This window comes from Nyctereutes procyonoides, unplaced genomic scaffold (genome assembly GCF_905146905.1).
Source record: "Nyctereutes procyonoides isolate TBG_1078 unplaced genomic scaffold, NYPRO_anot_genome, whole genome shotgun sequence".
Taxonomy (NCBI): Eukaryota; Metazoa; Chordata; class Mammalia; order Carnivora; family Canidae; genus Nyctereutes; species Nyctereutes procyonoides.
The window spans coordinates 46,501,559-46,520,102 of NW_026575120.1; the positions used below are offsets into that span (position 1 = coordinate 46,501,559).

Genomic DNA, 18,544 nt, shown 5'->3' on the forward strand with positions numbered 1-18,544 from the left:
GAACACCGGCTTCTGAGGACTCCCAGGGTAACAGAGGGCCACACTCAACCCCTGTGGTTGGCTCAAGCCAGAGTGTCTGCGTCTCTAGTTCCTTTCAGGTTCCCAAGAAGAGAAATGCAAACAAGATTCGAGCGTGTCCTTGGATGCTCAGGGGGAAGGGTGAAGCATGCTCATGCTGAGATGGGACAGGGAGATGGAGATGGTTCAGTGTAAACTCTAGAACTCACTTCCTACCTTGTCCACATTTAGGGATACAGGAGCCTTGGCAGTACCCCAGGCTCCTTTCACATAGTCACCCAATGGGCAGGAGAAGAAAGTATGTCCAGCAGCCCCTTCCTGCCCCTTCGTTAGCTCTGTGGTCTGGGAACTGTCTCTTCACTAGGTAAGTTTTAGTTTCTTCCTCTCTAAAATCTGAGTAATGACACACACCTCAGTGCAGATCGAGGGTGTAACATAAAAGGCCATTCGTAACGGATGGACTTCTACTATCACTGCTATGACCACACTGATCTTCACATCATTATTTATTAAGTTAGGGAGAGCTAGAAGGGACATTGTGGGTGGATACTGCTTCCTCTGTTTTTTCTAGGATGAGGGAATGGGGGTGAGGGGAAAGGCCCATCATCAATCTTTCAGCAACTCACTACGTGACCTCAGGCAAGCATTTGAAACCTCAAAATAATATACCCTAGTCTGCTGGCTCCCTGGAAGATCCCAACAGAACTTCCTCCCTTAGAGCTGTGTGGCTCTGGGTAAGCAGCTTCACGCCTCTGAGTCTTGGGGATCTCCTCTGTTTTATGAGCACACTCACATCTGCTCCCTAGATGAACCAAGAGAGGTGCGTGTGGAGCCCTTAGCATGGGAGGTGGCACCAAGGAAGCATTTAGTAAGCACCAAGTAGCTGCTGTGAGGTGGTGCTGCCGAAGCCAGAGAGCAAGGTTCTTGTCTCATGGAGTCAAAGAATGAATCTTGCAGATAAGGAAAGTGAGCAAAGTGATAGAAGTTCAGCAAGCAAGGGTACAGAGAGAGCTCTCTGGAGTGAGAGGGGTCCCCACAGGGCTGCCACTGGGGGCTTGTAGGGCTGGTCTTTTACTGAAAGCCAAGCAGGGAACTTAATCCTTTTGACACCTCTATTGATATCACCATTGACCAAGGACTAGTGATGACATCTTCAATGGCTTACTTCATTTTAAGGTCTGGTTATGTTCTGTGGACCACAGAAGACCATTATAAATAAGACTCCCCCTCCCCCCCATCACCTAGGGCAGGGTGGTCTGGAGTGCTCCCTTATCTCTGGTTCCCTTACACCTTTGCATTTGGGGGATTTCTGTGGGCCTGATCCCATAGCCCTACTTTCTCCTTACCTAGCTTTGTCTGTCCCTTACTCATTCCTCCCCCTGGAATAGTAACCCTAACTCCTGTTAGGGAATGGGACGATGACCGCTCTGGCTGTTTCCTGCTGAAATGGGGCTGTGGGCTGTGCAACAGAATCTATCCAGGGATTAGTCCAGGGCTTGTGGTTTGGCTCCAGGGGCTCATGATGGACAAAAAATGGTGCATGCATTAGCATTAGCACACGCAAAAAGATAAACATATGTAAGTATGAGGCCCAAAATTATGATTACATCCCTTAGATAAGATCCCCAATTACCAATTCTGTCAAATAGATTAGTGGATATCTTGATCTCATTTAATTGGTCATGAATGTCCCCTATTAATTGGGACACATTGTGGGAATTAACTGTAATGTCAAAACAACACATGCGAGGAAACTCCTCACACCCCAAATGGTGTAGCAATAGTAGACAGTCAATAGTGGCGCGGTTCCTGAGAAGTCCTTCGCTGACTTCACTTAATTCTTGGTTGAGTGTATCTAGTACCTGGGAAGTATCATTCAGAGTCCTGCTCAGCAAGCATACTGTTCTGTTTATTTTATGTTGCAGTCCTATCATAAGTTCTGGAAGTCCCGTAGCAAGTGTTGAGTCTCTTCTTACCAGGAGGGTTGTTAGATGCGTGGCTAATGCCTTTATAGAGGTAGCTTCTAGAATAAATATGACTAAGGGATAAAGCCATCAAGAAGCCCTCTTTGTTTGAGGTCTAGCCTTAACAATATCTTTTTTTTTAAGATTTTATTTATTTATTCATGAGAGACAGAGAGAGAGAGAAAGAGAGAGGCAGAGACATAGGCAGAGGGAAAACCAGGCTCCAAGCAGGGAGCCTGATGTGGGACTCAATCCTGGGTCTCCAGGATCACTCTCTGGGCAAAAGACAGGCACTAAAGCACTGAGCCACAAGGCATCCCTAGTCTTAACAATATCTTAATTATGAGGAATCACTGTCAAGTAGAAGAAAACTTGTCTCAAGACATAAGGGCATCCATCCCGAAGTTCATCATCCAATCCAATAATAAAGAAAGCGGGGCCATCCATTATCTGCCTAAGTCCATAGTGAACTCCATGCAGCGGGGTATACTCTGGCTTTAAAGGAATGATTTTGTCATCCCAGCCACACTGAATTGATCAAGGTTAGTTGAGTCATACAATTATTGAGTAATTAATCCGATTTTCTAGTTGTTTAAATAATCACATGCCCATGGGGTTCTGTTACAATCCCCACAGAATAAGAAGCAAGAAGACTGCCTGTATATGAGCTATTGTGGCAATTTCTCTGCAGTTTACCTCAAGCTGTCTAGCTTAGGCAAACAACAAACATTTGAAGACAATCAGAACTAGAATTTAACATCTGCCAAGATATTTTATTGAAACATAATTTTTCTCTCTAAAATCATCCTCATTGGACAGCCCGTGTGGCTCAGCGGTTTAGCGCTGCCTTCAGCCCAGGTTGTGATCCTGGAGACCCGGGATCGAGTCTCACATCGGGCTCCTTGCATGGAGCCTGCTTCTCCCTCTGCCTCTCTCTCTCTCTCTCTCTCTCTCTCTCTCTCAGTCTGTGTCTCTCATAAATAAATAAATAAATAAAATCTTAAAAAAAAGTTTTAAAAAAATAAATCATCCTCATTTTTAATCAGAGATAGCCAAATAAAGACTATTTCATTTGCAAAACAAGTCCAATTTTAACAAACTTGGCCTATTTACATAAGCTGAGCAAGAATAATGGTTGACCATATAGATCTTTTAGAATCTGCTTTGCTGGAACTTTTTATAAGGGATCTCTACGTTGAACTTTCAGTAGTCTCCTTAGGCCAGAAGCCAAGCCAAGTACTTACCGTCAGACATGCCTGCAATACCTATAGATGTGGGCGGATTCCTCTTTTCGAGGTTCCCAATATATCTTGAGGTTCCCACGCCTTCCAGGAAGTGACATTCTTTACCCACCTGGTGAGGCTGCTGGGAACTCTATAAGCAAGGTATCAGGCCAACATTTTCAAGGGGCTTTATGGCTCCATGTTTCATAGGGTCAACCTTAGTTCCTTAAAGCTGTCTAGTCATATCTGAGCCTACACGTGTCTCTTAAATACGACATTTCAGTCAAAGCCTTGGTAAAACAACCAATGTTTCCAATGGTGTCCTGCTATGAAGACAGATTCTTACTGAACTTAGGTGAATGACTATGCTTGCCATGGAAGAAAGAATACTTACTGAGACCTTCAGAATTTCAGAGGGTTCAGGTAGAGAGAAAAGTTAAATGCTACAATTTGTTCACAAACGAATACTTTATCACATTTCTGTGAGTCATAGATATCTCAAGAGAAAGTTTCCTTAGTCTGGGAGAGCAAACATTAGAGAATTAGCAGTGTTTCAAACAAGAGTCACAATTCAATTAATCCCATGGAACTATTCTTCTTTAATTTGAATGCAACTTTAGTTAATTTTGGACATTCTTACCCATTTCAGTTTTGATTTTAATGATCTCAAAAGCCTGTATTTGTCCAAAAGTCCTTTTTATGAACCCCCTTGATGATGAAACTCATTTGGCAAGACAGTAAGAACAATTATACATGGCAAAGACTCAGAAATGGACATTGTTCATGACTTAATGAGAATTTACAATACAGTTGGCAAATAACCTGATGAGGTTATTTCTGTGACACAGAACACTTCAATGATCAAAATACCAAGTGATGACTTTATATTGAAATATATTAAAACTTTAGGAATTGCATATCATCTCTAGAGTAGTTGTAGCATTGACCCAAATGTAAGGCTTACTATTTGTTTAATAGTGCTTCCAGAGTAACTTAACACATCAAATAAAAAGGCCTAATGAGCCAAAGAGATTTCATTTACAGTTTAAATCTTGGGAAGTTTGTTAAAAGCTTAGGTTTAAAGCACATGCCTAAATAAAATTACAAGTCATTTACGAAACAATTTATTTAACCAAGGTGACAGGGAGAGATTCCAAAGGCAAATATGGAGGCTTATAAAGTTGTTAGCAAAACTCATTTGCTTTAACATTGAGAAGTTTTAACTCAGTGACCAAACAGCTGATAAAACATAGAAACTAGTTTTCTGGGCAGGCAATGAGAAAATGTAAACAATTTTCCTATCAAGAGCAGACCAACAATCCAACAAGAACTTGTCTTTTGAACAGAGAGAAAAGCATAATTTCAATCTTCCAACTGTGTACTTTTAAAATCCCTTCATTTTAACCTTAGTCTGTCCTGACCACGCGTAAAATTCCAAAGATTTCCCTACAACAAACCTTCTACAGTTTTCCTTTACATTAAGATTTTGTCCTAAGCCATTTCTCTCCAAACAATCAGTCTTATTTAGGGTAAAATTACCTTCTTTTACCTTCAACAAAAATGTATTTCCATTCCTTGAATCTTTCTTGCACATAGTGTTGTTTCCCTTATTTCCATCAGTTTTCATTACATTTAGCAGAATTTTAACTCTTAGAAGCCTTAGTTTCCAGTGAAGACTACGCAGTTGTGAACTGTCACACCAGAGTCCTTTAGATGGCAATTTATGAATCAATTAAGCACAAAACATGTTTACAAACAGATTTAAATATCCTTAGTTTCTCTGCAATAAGAAGTCAAAAGCACAAACCTACATCCAGTAATCAATGCTTTAGCACTTTATCCTATTTGGGAAAGACCTAGATGTCCAATGAATTTAATCCCATTTATCATCCAAGCAAAATTTTTAAAGTTTCAGGTGAGTAAAGATGGTCATGACTTATTTTACCTTGCCTTGAAGAACCTGCCATTTTCAACCCGTGGAAAACACTAGAGGAGTTTTACAAGGGAAGATTACCCCATTTTGCAGTCCCCGATCCAGAGGAATCCCCTCACAGGATGGTCTGTTTCCCATCTCTCGATTCTGGTGGGAGTCTTTTACCCCACACCTGTTAGAGAGAGGTGACTAGGAAGGCGTCCTGCAGCTCAGCTCTCCCCTGTGAACCGAGGCCTACCTGGTTTGCCTCTCCAAGGTCAAAGAGTGGTCTGACATCTTGGGTTGGGAGGTGTCAGGCCAACGGTAGTAGCCACTCTTACCCATCCGTCATCTGATCCTCCTGGTCTCCTCTGGATTTTCCAAAAAAAAAAAAGTCTGGCCTAATTATAGGATTTAGCAGAGGTTAACAACTGAACTTTGATATTCTCTTTAGAAAGCTAAGAATGTGAGCAAAACAGCTAAAGTCCCTCAGTGGGAGGTGTGTGCTGCCTATGGATAAGGCTTCCCCGGGTGTGAACCCCAGGGCCAGCCTCCATCTTTTACGTGTCTCAGAGACCCCCCAGGTCACAACCCCAATGGTAACCAAAGGGCAGGTTCAGAGCTCTGGATCGTCAGTCCTTCTGTGCACTCCCAGATGAACCTTAAACAAAGAGGGAACCCTTTCAACGACCTCATTCTTGGGAGCTCCCCTGAAAGAGCTCTCAGTGTTTGGTCATGTAAATTCACTCGCATTCCTGGCCCCAAGGGGCCGGATTAGACAGGCCAATTACAAATCAACTTCAATTGTGCTTCCTTGCCTTCCCCCTGGGCACTTCTTCTGTCCACATACCTGAGGTCCTATTTGCAAGCATGGCTCCGTTGAGGGATGTGGACCCCAAGATTTAGCATCACCATATTTTCATATTTTTGTTGTTGGAGCAAGAAAGCCTCAACTAATGACCCATGGAAGTCTTGGCCGCTAATGCAACAAGTCAAAGACTTGGCTGGGGGTTTGTAATTCCCTCCTTGATGCCAAGGGGGAGAAAATGCCCAGGAAACATCGGACTTCCTCCAACATGTCATTAAAGAGATAGCTTTAATCCTTCTTGCTGATTAATTGGGTTTTAATTCCTGGCTGTGATTAAACCTAAATTATATCTAACAGAAAAAAAGTATGTCTTAATCGGTCAATACATTAATCTGCAAAATGAAGAGAAGATTTTCCTCCTGAACTAAATTCTCAAGAAAAACACTTTTAAGTGAAAAAGCCTTATATCTACATAGGCAACATTCGTCCTGAAATGAATCCCTGATTAAAAGGGCACACGGAGGGATCCCTGGGTGGTGCAGCGGTTTGGCGCCTGCCTTTGGCCCAGGGCGCGATCCTGGAGACCCGGGATCGAATCCCACATCGGGCTCCTGGTGCATGGAGCCTGCTTCTCCCTCTGCCTGTGTCTCTGCCTCTCTCTCTCTGTATGACTATCGTAAATAAAAAAAAAAAAAGGCACACGGATCATCCGGGATTGCAAGTTCCCTACTACAGGCAAAGTCCCCGAGGTGGGAGAAAGTCATTCAAGAAAAGCCAGAGGACAGAAAGCAGAAAGCAGAACCGGGTAGGGTTAGGCCAACATTCTCTTCTTTTGAGGAAGGAGGACTGACCAAATCTTTCTCCGGAAGCCTGTCACCTGAGACTCTAGACCAGTGACTGCTCTAGTCACTTGTGACTGGCCTCACCCTTCCGGGGGAGTGATCGTGGGTTTTGGCACCAAAAAGAAGCTGGAGAGCAAGGTTCTTGTCTCACAGAGTCAAAGAATGAATCTTGCGGGACAAAGGAGAGTGAGCAAAGCCACAGAAGTTCAGTAAGCACGATACAGAGAGAGCTCTCTGGGGTCCCCACAGGCCTGCCCCTGAGGGCTTATAGGGCTGGTCTTTTACTGAAAAGCCAACCAGGGAACTTAATCCTTTAACATCTCTATTGATACCACCATTGACAAGGACTAGTGATGACATCTTCAATGGCTTACTTCTTTTCAGGGTCTGGTTATTTTCTGTGGACCACCGGAGACCCTCATCACCTAGGGCAGGGTGGTCTGGAGTGTTCCCTTATCTCTGGTTCCCTTATACCTTTGCATTTGCGGGATTTCTGTGAGCCTGATCCCATAGCCCCCTCTCTATCTCTCCCTCCCTAGCCCCATCTGTCCCTCACTCACAGCCTGGGATACCTTAGGAACAAAGCTGGGTCTCCCAGCATTTAGCACAAGAATTCTTCTGGACCTGGATGCCAAGCAGACCCAGCCTGAGTCGTGCATCCCCCCGGGGCCCCAAGCTGATGTTGTCTGTACCCTCCCAGGGGCCTCCCTCTGGTGACCCTGGTGATCACCACCTCACTGACAGGCCCCTCCCCTGTGTGAATTCTCAGACTTAGCCAGGGCAGGCACATGTTTCCCTGCAGATGAGACATGTGACAGTCTCCTGTGGAGTCATCTGGGGAATACCCAGCAGGCAGGTGAGATTCCACCTATCTGGCCTCCAGCAAGGAGGAAGCCTGCAGAGCACAGGATCTCCTGGCATCCAGCCACACTGAGGACACTCTGGACGGCAGATGCGCCTGCCCTTCAGGGTTTCTGAGTCTGGCCGATGCTTCCTTCTCCCTCGAGTGGGGGAGGTAGCCCAGGACCATGGGTGGATTTCTGAACCCCCAGCTGCCCCAGGGGTAGGGGTTTAGTTTCCTTGGCTGCTGGAGTTGCTAATTGTGTTGAACTAGATTCTTTCTGAGCTTTATGGAGGAGGATTGCAAAGGCATTTCCAAAAGAGGAATTTTAATATGTTGAGCGATTGCAACATTATTGTTTAAGTGTATGGCCTGTGGCTTTTCCAAAGGACTCTTTTAAAAGGTGTTCTTGTTTGTTTTGTTAAAAACCCATTCCATCCCTGGACTGTTTCATTCCTCCACAGAGAGGTGATGTGTAGACGGTAGGCGGTCCCTCTGTGGGCGCTGTGCTGCCCGACTCTGCCCAGTGTGAGGACGCAGGGGGCCCGAGAGACTACTAATCATATCAGCCTGCTTGTCTCCCTTGCTTAGGGTTGTCATGGCACAGGGTCTGGTGGCAATACCTCACCTTCAGAGGTGGCCATAGGGCAGGCTTCTCACCTTTCTCTGCAGCTTATCTGCACTGTTTGGTAGAGTTCTAGTTTTTTTTTTTTTACTTTTTTAATTTTTTAAAAATGCCAGTTCTTTGAATTGTGGCTTTTCTCCTGTTCCCATGGCAGAAGGATCTGTTCCGGGTCTCAGCGTTAATTTGGTGTGTAGCATGGAGGAGGTGCATTCAGAGTCTTCCTACATTGCCATCTTGAACTGGAACTCAAACCAAGCGCAGCTGTTTTGGTTCCTCCTCCTAGAGTCTCCCCACAACACCATGCTGCCTTGCAGAGGACACGGTCTTTATTAGGTGATCACTCGGGTCCCTTTATTGTCTAAGGCTCTGTGACCAACAGACAGGGGACAGCAGATGAATGCTCCTTGTGGAGACTCCTGAGGCTTCTCCAACCCTTGCTCTTTCCCTCCTGCTGCCCTGAAAAGGAGTGGGCTTGGAGTTCAGTGTCACAGAGCAGGGCTAGCAAGGCTCCGTCATGCTCCCTGGCTGGCTGTGATGGGAAAGACAGGGCTGCAGGCTTCAGGGGGCATCCGGGTTCCCCGGTGGCCCCACGTTCTGCCCTTGAGCCAGGAAGGATGGTAGCAATGGACTGAAGATCGGTGTTTGACAATTGTATTAATTTATTCATTTTTCCCCACCCATTTCACATTGTGCTTGGCTGGTTTAAATAGGAGTAAGGCCCAGACCTCTGTGTGCAGGATTTCAAAGTCTAGAGGGAGACCCAGACATGTGGCAGATGGGGGCAAAGCCTATAAGAGGAAGGCACCAACGGCCAGAGGGTGCACACAGGGGCAGCCATGGGACGCAGGGCAGGGGCCAGGGAAGCTTCCTTGGGTTGGAGGGGCGGGGGTGGCATTTGAGCCTATTTGATTGTAGGGAAGGAATGCTTTGTGATTCCTAGTCATCTCCAAAGTACGGGGGCTGAGTCTTGGAGAGCTACCTTGAGGAAGACTATATTTGTCTCAGGAAAGGAGCTATGGGGAGGGTATAAAGAGTTGCCAAAACCCTGGACTCTTGGACCCGGCCTGGCCCCCCGCCTCCCGCTGGCCGCTTGGGGTCCCCAACCATCAGGAAGCTCAGTCCCTCCTTGGCTCAGGAAAGGGTTCTTGCTCTGAACACCATCCCACCAAGAGAGGAGGCTTGCACTCCCCTGAGGCCGCTGCACCTCCTCCCCGCAACCCCTGACTGGGTGAAGCAAGTGTCTCAGAGCAGAATCCCGGGGTTGGAACAGATCTGGGGCCCACCGTGCAGGATGCAGTGCATCCAACTGTTTGTACAGGGATGTACAATCCTACCGCAGTGTCTCCTATAAATCCCTGGGGGAGGCCGTCAAGGAGCACAGCTCGGTGGCAGACTCAGGTTAGGACCCAGGGACCCTCTCCTGAGTGCCTGCCTTTCTGTTGCTTCCCCAGAGCAGAGGGTGCTCAGGGCACAGCCACTGTTGGCGTCAAGACTCCAGGCGACAAGCGGCAGCAGGAGGCAGGCGAGCTCTGCTTTCATTATTCACAGTTCTACGACCACCTGCCCCCTCCCTTAAGGAAGAGCTGCCAGGTGACGCTTGAGTACCTGTTCTGATCCATTCAGCTAATCCCCACAAGCCTGTGGTTGGTACTACAGGGCAGGAGTGAATGAGGCCCTGTAAGTAATGCCAAGAAATGCAGGCTAGAGGGTTGGCCCTCAGGCTCCCTTTGTTCTCAGCCCAGATTTGACTCCCACCTGCTGCTTTGTGTAGCTAGGGGAGCAGCTCCACACCTGGTTAGGGAGTCGGCAGGTTCGCACCCACTGAAGGCAGGAGCGCCCCACCTCGTGGTAGGTTCTGGTATCGATGGGCTGCCTGCCCTGCCAAGGTGGCTTCTGGCTTCCGGAAAGGAAATGGCATTTGGGGGAGCTCATGTCATCTCAGAACCGTACCACGGCTCTTAGGGACCATGCACAACTGGGTAACTTCAAAAATGACCACGCAGATGAGGTAATTGGCTCAATATTTCGGAGAGGCAGAGCAAGAACCTGAATGCAGGTCCTTGGAAACATCCAGGCACCTGTGCATCCAGGAACCCCGGGCTGGTTCCTTCTCAAGTCTTCCCCAGAGGCAATCTTTACAGAATAAAGTAAAATGAAGGGAGACCACCGAGGACATCCTGGACCCCTCACCCTCTTCCTGGTCCTCCTTACCTTCCCCTCATATGTGCCCCTCTGAGCCTTGGCAAACGCTCAAGGAGTCGGCTCTGTGCCAGGCAATGCTGTAGGTTCCGCTCCCATATCTCACACATCCTCCTTTCACATAAGTTTCCCATCCAAGAGAGATAACATTTTCCACGTTGAAAGCCAGACCAGGCCCAATTTCCCTTTTAAAAATATTTTATTTATTTATTTATTTATTTATTCATTCATTCATTTATTTATTTATTTATTTTAGAGAAAGAGAGAGAGAGAGAGGGTACAGAAGGGGGAGGGAGGGACAAGCAGACTCCCCATTGAGCATGGAACCCCACATGGGGCTTGGTCTCAGGACCCCGAGATCACAACCTGAGCTGAAATCAAGAGTCAGACTGAGCCACCCAGGCACCCCACACCAGGCCCAGTTTCCACTAGAAAATGTTTCCATCAGGAAAATGTGAAGAGCAGAGTTTAGGGCTTTGGGCAAAACCCCTGCTGACCAGTCCTGGACTCTGCTGCGGGTTCCCAGTGGCTGTCACCCAACAACACCACGGAGGAAGGAGGCAAGGCTGGTCTCTCTCCTTGCTTCACTTGGTGGAGCAGAACCCCCACCTAGGATCACGGGTGGAGTACCAATTCGACCCCCACAGACTGGTGAGATGTGATGGGGTCTCAGGGGTCCAGAGCAACTCCCACATTTTATTTTTGAGGAAAATCAGATCAAGAGAAGAGATTGTCTGGCTGAGGGCACATGGTCAGTGCAAGAGGTAGCAGCAGGCTCCAGCTCCCCAGCCTTCTGGGCACTGGCCCATTCCTTCGTATATTTATGGAATATTTTGGTACTGTCTGGTGGACAGATGTTTTGAGCATGGGGTGCTGGTGCTCCTGGCAGAGCGTCTGCTTGTCTGAAGCATGAAGCTTTGTTGTGTTTCACTGAAAACCTAACTGTGGAGTCCACCTCACTTCCAGACAGGCATTCACACCAGGTCTGGAACAGGACCTCAACCCTCTGAGGAGGGGCTCCACAGAGATGCCTGCGATCAAGAGAGGCTCCAGTCCATGCCACCCACAAGCCTGTCTGGTTATATTTAGAAAATAAAAAAAAAAAAAAAAACAAAGAGTGAGTTAAAAGGAGTGTGAGGAGAGGACCAAGGCAATACTCCAAATGTTAGTTGAAACTTGACCTGGGAATCAAGACAGGAACCCAAGAGTCTATTTTCCAGGTGACCCTTCATGTTCAGCTTATTGAGGAACAGACTGGATTTAGGCAGTGAGCAGGAATACTGAAACGAGGCCACTTCTTAAGCTATTAGTCTAGAAAAACCTTTGTGCAGGGTTTCACACATCCAACAGCACATTTGCTTCTCTTATTTTCTGACATTTCTTTTTTTAAAAAAATATTGGTATTTATTTATTTGAAAGAGAGACAGAGAAAGCACGAACAGGGACGGGGGCAGAAGGAGAAGAAGAAGCAGACTCCCTGCTGAGCAGGGAGCCTGACATGGGACTCAATCCCAGGACCTTGAGATCATGGCCTGAGCTGACAGCAGATGCTTAACTGACTGAGTCACCCAGGCACCCCTATTTTCTGACATTTCTTACCTGTGATTACTGTTCACTGCTCTTGGGGTGCCTGGCTCAAAGATGTGGTATAGACAGCATGTGTGAGTGGGATCCAGAGAAAAGCAAAGGGCAGTGAGTTGTATGCGCTCAAGAAATCTTCATGAACAGAAGCTCTACCTCGCTGCAGGTGCTCAGAAGTATGTTGTTTAGAAATCACACAGTGCTGTGAGTGCATCGAAATCCCTCAAACGAACTGCTGACCTGGGCAGTCCACTTAACCTTTTGGTTTTCATTTTCCTTCCATCCTCCAAATAGAGCTGCTTATCCATCCTCCATGAGATTGGGTTGTGTTCATCAGGTGGGATAACCTAAGAGTAAAGGTTGGGTTCGGTTTTTGCAAACTAAACTCCTATGTCACCCAACGTGATGATTACCTGAGGAGGCCAGGAGAAGGGGACAAGGCTCGTCAGGACTGGAGCATCCATAGGTAGAGGCTGGTTTGGGTTTGATGAGAAGGCAGATGGCATTTGGTGGGAAAGGGGCCATCAGACTGACTGCATTTCTGTCCATCTATGGATGAGATCAGCCTGGACCTTGATCTCTAGTCTACTCCCATCTATGGGTCAGCGAGAGACTCTCAGGAACAAGGAAAGGAGGTAGGCTATTTTATAAAATTCTGAGACTCTTTAGGAAAAACAAAACAAAACAGAAAAAGGTAAAGTAAGCAAGCTTTTAGGAAAATTCTTTCATCAGACCATCACCCTTGCTGCTGGATTCATTCAACAAACATTTATTGAGCACCTGCCATAAACCAACATTCTTCTAAGTCATTGGGATGCTTCAAGAGCCCTCCTGCCTTCCAGAAGCTTACATGTTAGGTCTTAGCTTTGTTGTTCCTGTCATTTGTCTCTTGTTTATTTTTAATTTCTGCTTCTGTACTTGGTAGGCAGCACCTGTTCCAGGGATCGGAGCAGATTTCAGCCTTTCTCTCACCAAAATGGCAGAAGAAAAGTCTACATGTCCCATGTTGTGTAAGGCAGATAACATCTCTAATTCCAGGTGGCATATCCCCTGTTGATACAATAGAATAGAGTTGATGTTGAATTCATATTGTACAGAGAATAAAAGATGACCCTGGCCCACAGCCCAACTCTGAATACTTATTATATTTTTCCAAAGTTCAGGGTCTTTGGACAAGTTCTAGTTTAACCAAGCTTTGGTTTCTTAGTTTTAAAACAGGAACAATTATCTATACCTCAAAATTTTTCCAGAAGGGTGTATATTTTATCCTATATTATTATATCAGGATTCTCAAGCCTCCTGGTGACAGGAGTTAGCGGATTAGGGGAAAGCAAAGGGAATTTCAGAGAACAGAGTAGAATAAAGGAGGGGTGGATGTCAGTCTCTAGGAAAATTGGGAATAGCTCTGATTCCCAGCTTGTGGCTTCATTTTTAGTTTTATGTCTTATAATGAAAAGAAGAAAAGAAAACCTTTTTCTTCACCATGACTTGTGAAATTGTAAGTCAAACACAACTACCCATTTATGGAAAGTGTTTTCTATTTGTCCCAAGAAAAAGACAAGTGTAATTATGTGTGGTGATGGACATTTACTAGGTTTCCTGTGGTGGTCATTTCACCATGCATACAAATATGGAATCGTTATGTTCTATGCCTGAAACTAGTATAATGTCCTATGTCAATTCTGTCTCAATTAAAAAAAAAAGCACCTCCTATATTTGGGAATGAGATGGTTGAATGAAAGCTCTTGTGTCAGGTCTGCAAATGTCACCTATGATGAGTAAAAAAAACAACGAAAACCACAAAATGCCCATAGTGTTGGTTTTGCATGATTTAAAAGACAACCTTGTGCAAGATCTCAGCAACACCTGGGGCCTAGCCTGTGACCCCGTATCACCTGGGCTATGGCATGGCTTGGGGAGGGCAGCCAGGTGAAGACATGAGCCCCACAGCAATGAAGGTACCACAAGCCTGGGAACCTAGAGATCTGCATTCTAGTCTCACCTCCTCCAGTAGCTAATCAGCTCTCCTTGGATAATTTGTTTAACCAGCCATGCCTCAGTGTGCTCCTGTAGAACTGACCACCCGAGACAGCTGGAGGAACACTAGCCTAGGTCTGAGTCACGGCTCAGGCTGTAATGGTAAGTGCACAGCCATACACTGTCACTCTGCTGTGAGCTGGGTTTCCTCTCCCTGGAGAGCGCAGGACTGCCATGAAGACTATGGGCCCCTATGATGGGACCCATAGTCCCTTCCAGCTCTGATATTGGTCCGTCATTACCTTCTGGAAACTTTTTTTTTTTAATTTTTATTTATTTATGATAGTCACAGAGAGAGAGAGAGGCAGAGACACAGGCAGAGGGAGAAGCAGGCTCCATGCACCGGAAGCTCGACGTGGGACTCGATCCCGGGTCCCCAGGATCGCACCTTGGGCCAAAGGCAGGCGCCAAACCGCTGCGCCACCCAGGGATCCCCCCCTTCTGGAAACTTTTATCAGACTGTGGTGAGTGTTTCCTATGTGTCTCAGAACTACGGTGCTCCTCTGTCTTGTATTCTATGACCTGGTAACCCATATTTCACTTCTTAAAAAAAAACTCTTCAGAGGGAAGATCCACATGGTCCAGAGCTGAGCCCCAGAGGGGTCCACCTGCACCCATTAACAACACAAGACACCCCAGCCTTCCACATGGGCAGTCATCCACGGGGTTCCTGCCCTACCTTCCCTGGTCACCACAAGCAGCTCTCTGCACTGGCCAGGAGACATTTACCTGAGTTGCCTTGGACCAGACAGAAGAGGACAGCAAAAAGAAAGAGGGCCTTCATGTTTCAAGGTTCTCTGAGGTCTCCCAGCCCTCCTGTGCAGAAAAGCCAAGCCAAAGAGACAGTGGCGTGGTATAGAGGACACAAAAATGGGACATTTATAGGTTTTTGGGAACACTGATCAGGAATGAGCATATTTATCTGGTCTACTGAGTAAGGTTGTGGGCAGAAGGTGTTGAGGAGAAATTATTTGGGAACTAAATGTTGCTTTTCTCTCTTTGCCAACAAAAGGTCACCCTATCAGTAACTATGACTAAGCAATCATAAAATAGATATCAAGGTGTGTCGTATGTGGGGGTCAAACAGTAAAGAGGAAATCTGTTAAAATTTGGAATTCTTTTTTTCTGGAGCATTTGTTCTGAACACTTCTATGTATTTTGCCATTGTGAAAAAGGCATAAGCATCTTGATTCGATCCTTGAGAAAACGAACTTCCACACCAAGAACACATCCTGAGTTCATGATTCTCAATGAATGATTGTAATTCTGAATCCACCTCCATGGATGGGGAAAGGACAGCTCTACGGTACAAGAATTACTTTCAATACAAACTCTAGCATGTATGTATCCAAATGTATGGGTCATTTTTAAAAAGTCACCTTGGTAGGTGAAACCATAAAAGCATGTTTTGTACTTTGCGTTCTTTCCTGCTACTTAGACTTACTTGATTTAGAGAAGATTTAAGATAAATGTGGATGATATATTTTTTCTAGCAGTCTAGCCAGCACTCACATAGTTGTGAGATTATAGCTTAGAAATTGTTTTCTATATAGTTTGGAAATTTCATGAGCTATGTTGGAAAAGTAGCTCACCTGGGAGAGAAACACATGAACAGTATTAGAATTTATCACCCACTTTTCTCTTTACATGCAGATCTATTATTTCCAGGTCACAGATTCAGATGCAACCACTAAGGAAGAATTCCATAAATAGTGTTGGAGACTCAGGCATGTCATTCCAACAGCATACAAACTAGGATATCCAGCTTATTGAACAATCTCATTAATATGGTCATAGGGTCATTGGTTCTTATAATTACAGGGCTGAAAGGAACTAAAGCTCAGTTTGTCCCAGCACAGAAGGTAATTATTCTGGTGTGCATTATACTTATACAGAAGAAGATGGCATTAGGAAAGATAAAAGATACCCTTGGGTTTGAAAACATTTGAGTGTGGCAAAACATTTTTATATATTAAAAAAAATACCTTGATACAGTTCAACAATAATTAGGTAAACAAGTCCATTTAAAAGTGAGCAGAGGACTTGAATAAACATTTCTCCAGAGAAGAAATGCAAATGCCCAAAAAACCACATAGAAGGTGCTCAAAATCATTAATCATTAAGGAAATGGAATTCGAACCAAGAGATGCCACTTCCCAGGCAGGCACTAGGATGTCCATTGGAATAATAATGATGATGACAACAATAGCAAAGTGATGTTGTTACTTAACGACTTGGAGAAATTTATTTCCAAATTCAGTCTAACTATTTCACTAAACGAGTACTAGATGGCTAGAATTTGGCTGGGAATCCCATCCACCTGCCATCCTGTGACTCTGAGATAGGGTTCCACTGCTCTTAAATAAACTGTGAGTGAAACCATTTACTCTTTCCACTTACTTATTTACCCCATGAGAATGTAAGCTCCATTCAGGCAGAGGTTTTGTGTGGTTGATTCTTTATCTTTAGGACCTAAAACAGTGCTTGTCATACAATAGAAGCTCAATGGATAGTTGTTGAATGAATTCACACATTTCCCACTAGAGATAGAATCAAATCAACACAAAGCATAAGAAAAAAAAAGTACAAAATAGAGGTCCGGGAATATTACTGGAAAGACTAAGCAAGCCAGCTGTCTTGGGGAAAAGATTCAGTTGTGGAAATCAGAGGACAATTCTGTCTCATGTATTAAAAAGAAAGAAAGAAAAAGAAAAAATAAAGGAAGAAAATAGCCATTGCATCTACTAGTTAGAAGCAATTATCTATAAGGACCAAATAAGGTGAAATAGAATAGAAGGCTAAGACAAAAACAATGAATTGGAAGAGTAAAAAAAAGTATGATGGCAGGGCGAAATTGATACTTTAGAAGTTGAATTACATGGCATGACGGTCAAATTTGAGTTGGTATTCCAGGTGGAGGGGAAAAAGACACCGTAGGAAAGTTATTAGAGAAGATGAGACACCATAGAAAAGCAGGTGATCCCTGAGGTGAGAACAAAGTTTTCAAAGAAGAAATGAGGTGGAATGGTGGTTATGAGGGGCTAGAGGAAGGGAGAAATGGGGATAAATGATCAATAGGTATAAAGTTTCAGTTATGCAAGATGTATAAGCTCTAGAGATCTGTTGTAACACTGTACCTAAAGCCAACAATAATGTACCCTTAAAATCAAAGAGGATAGATGTCGTACAAAGTGTTCTAATGACAATACAATCACAAATTTTTAAAATGCAAAATAATTTTTAATGAGAAATGTATAGGGGAAACCAGAAGAAAGGAAGCGACTTCTACTGAATTATTACTGCATGTTTGCTTAGCACTGGGCTCAATGTTTATATCTCAACAACTGTTAGCGTCTCAATTGTCAAATACTTTCTAGCCTTAGTACTTTTGCAACTGATTTTGACCATATGATTCACCACTTCTCATATTTTTATTTTTTTAAAGATTTTATTTATTTATTCATGATAGATACAGAGAGAGAGAGAGAGAGAGAGAGGCAGAGACACAGGCAGAGGGAGAAGCAGTTTCCCTGCGGGGAGCCCAACATGGGACTCGACCCCGTGACTCCAGGATCACGCCTTGAGCCAAAGGCAGATGCTTAACCACTGAGCCACCCAGATGTCCCACATAGTTTTATTTTTAAAATTTTAAAAATTGACATTTTTCTTTTAAAAAATTAATTCTGGTATAATCCACATATAGTATTACATTAGTTTCAGGTGTGCAATATAGTGATTCAATAATTCCATACATCACCCTGTGCTCATCATGACGAGTGTCCTCTTAATTCAGTTTGCCTACTTCACCTATCCCCTCAACTCATCTCCCCCCTTTTTAAGAAAATAATGTTAAAATACACTTTTTATATTGTTTATAAATGAGAATGTTATCAGAGTAAGCCAATTAGAGGGTTTAGTAATTTTTCAGATGAAACTAATAAAACGAGAAGTTAACCGAGAAGACGACGAGGAGTCATGGTTAAACATGACTAAATGAAAAAAAAATAAACATGACTAAATGAAATGTTAGAAGAATAAACAAAAAGAAAAGAAACCCACAAAAATCAGGTATCCTGCAACAGAACAAAAGCAGACCTGCCTCGTGTGTGTTTGGCGCTTCTGACACTTTAAGATGAAAAGTGTGTTGCAAGAATTGGTTTCATGACTGATTATTTTTCACGAGTAAAGGAAAAAATCGTCCTGAAATATTCAAGGAGTCAGAAAATGTTTCATCCAAATGCGTTCTTGAAAAGATGATAACATTTACATTTGTTTCTATTCTACGTTGTCTTTTTTTTTTTTTGCTTTCTTTTTTTTTTAAGAAAAGGAATGCCAGATGCCAGTTTCTTCCTTTAAATTTGCCATGTTCAAAGCCATGTTCATGTGTCCCAAGGACCAAAGCATGGCTGTACCCTTTAAAGGTTAAGACTCTGTGGCTTTGCCATTCTGTGGATTCTGAAAGTTACATCCCTTAGTGAAAAGCAGACAGCAGGT

At 44.4% G+C, this 18,544-nt stretch overlaps 1 protein-coding gene across 1 annotated transcript; it reads right to left on the reverse strand.

Annotated features, from left to right (window-relative positions):
- Positions 1–12,866: 12,866 nt before the first annotated feature.
- LOC129516200 (sperm-associated antigen 11A-like) lies at positions 12,867–14,834 on the reverse strand. Its single transcript, XM_055335535.1, has 2 exons — positions 14,780–14,834; positions 12,867–13,063 (listed from the first exon to the last, which is right to left on the reverse strand). The coding sequence occupies exons 1-2, from the start codon at positions 14,832–14,834 to the stop codon at positions 12,867–12,869; spliced, it is 252 nt and encodes an 83-aa protein (XP_055191510.1).
- Positions 14,835–18,544: the final 3,710 nt, after the last annotated feature.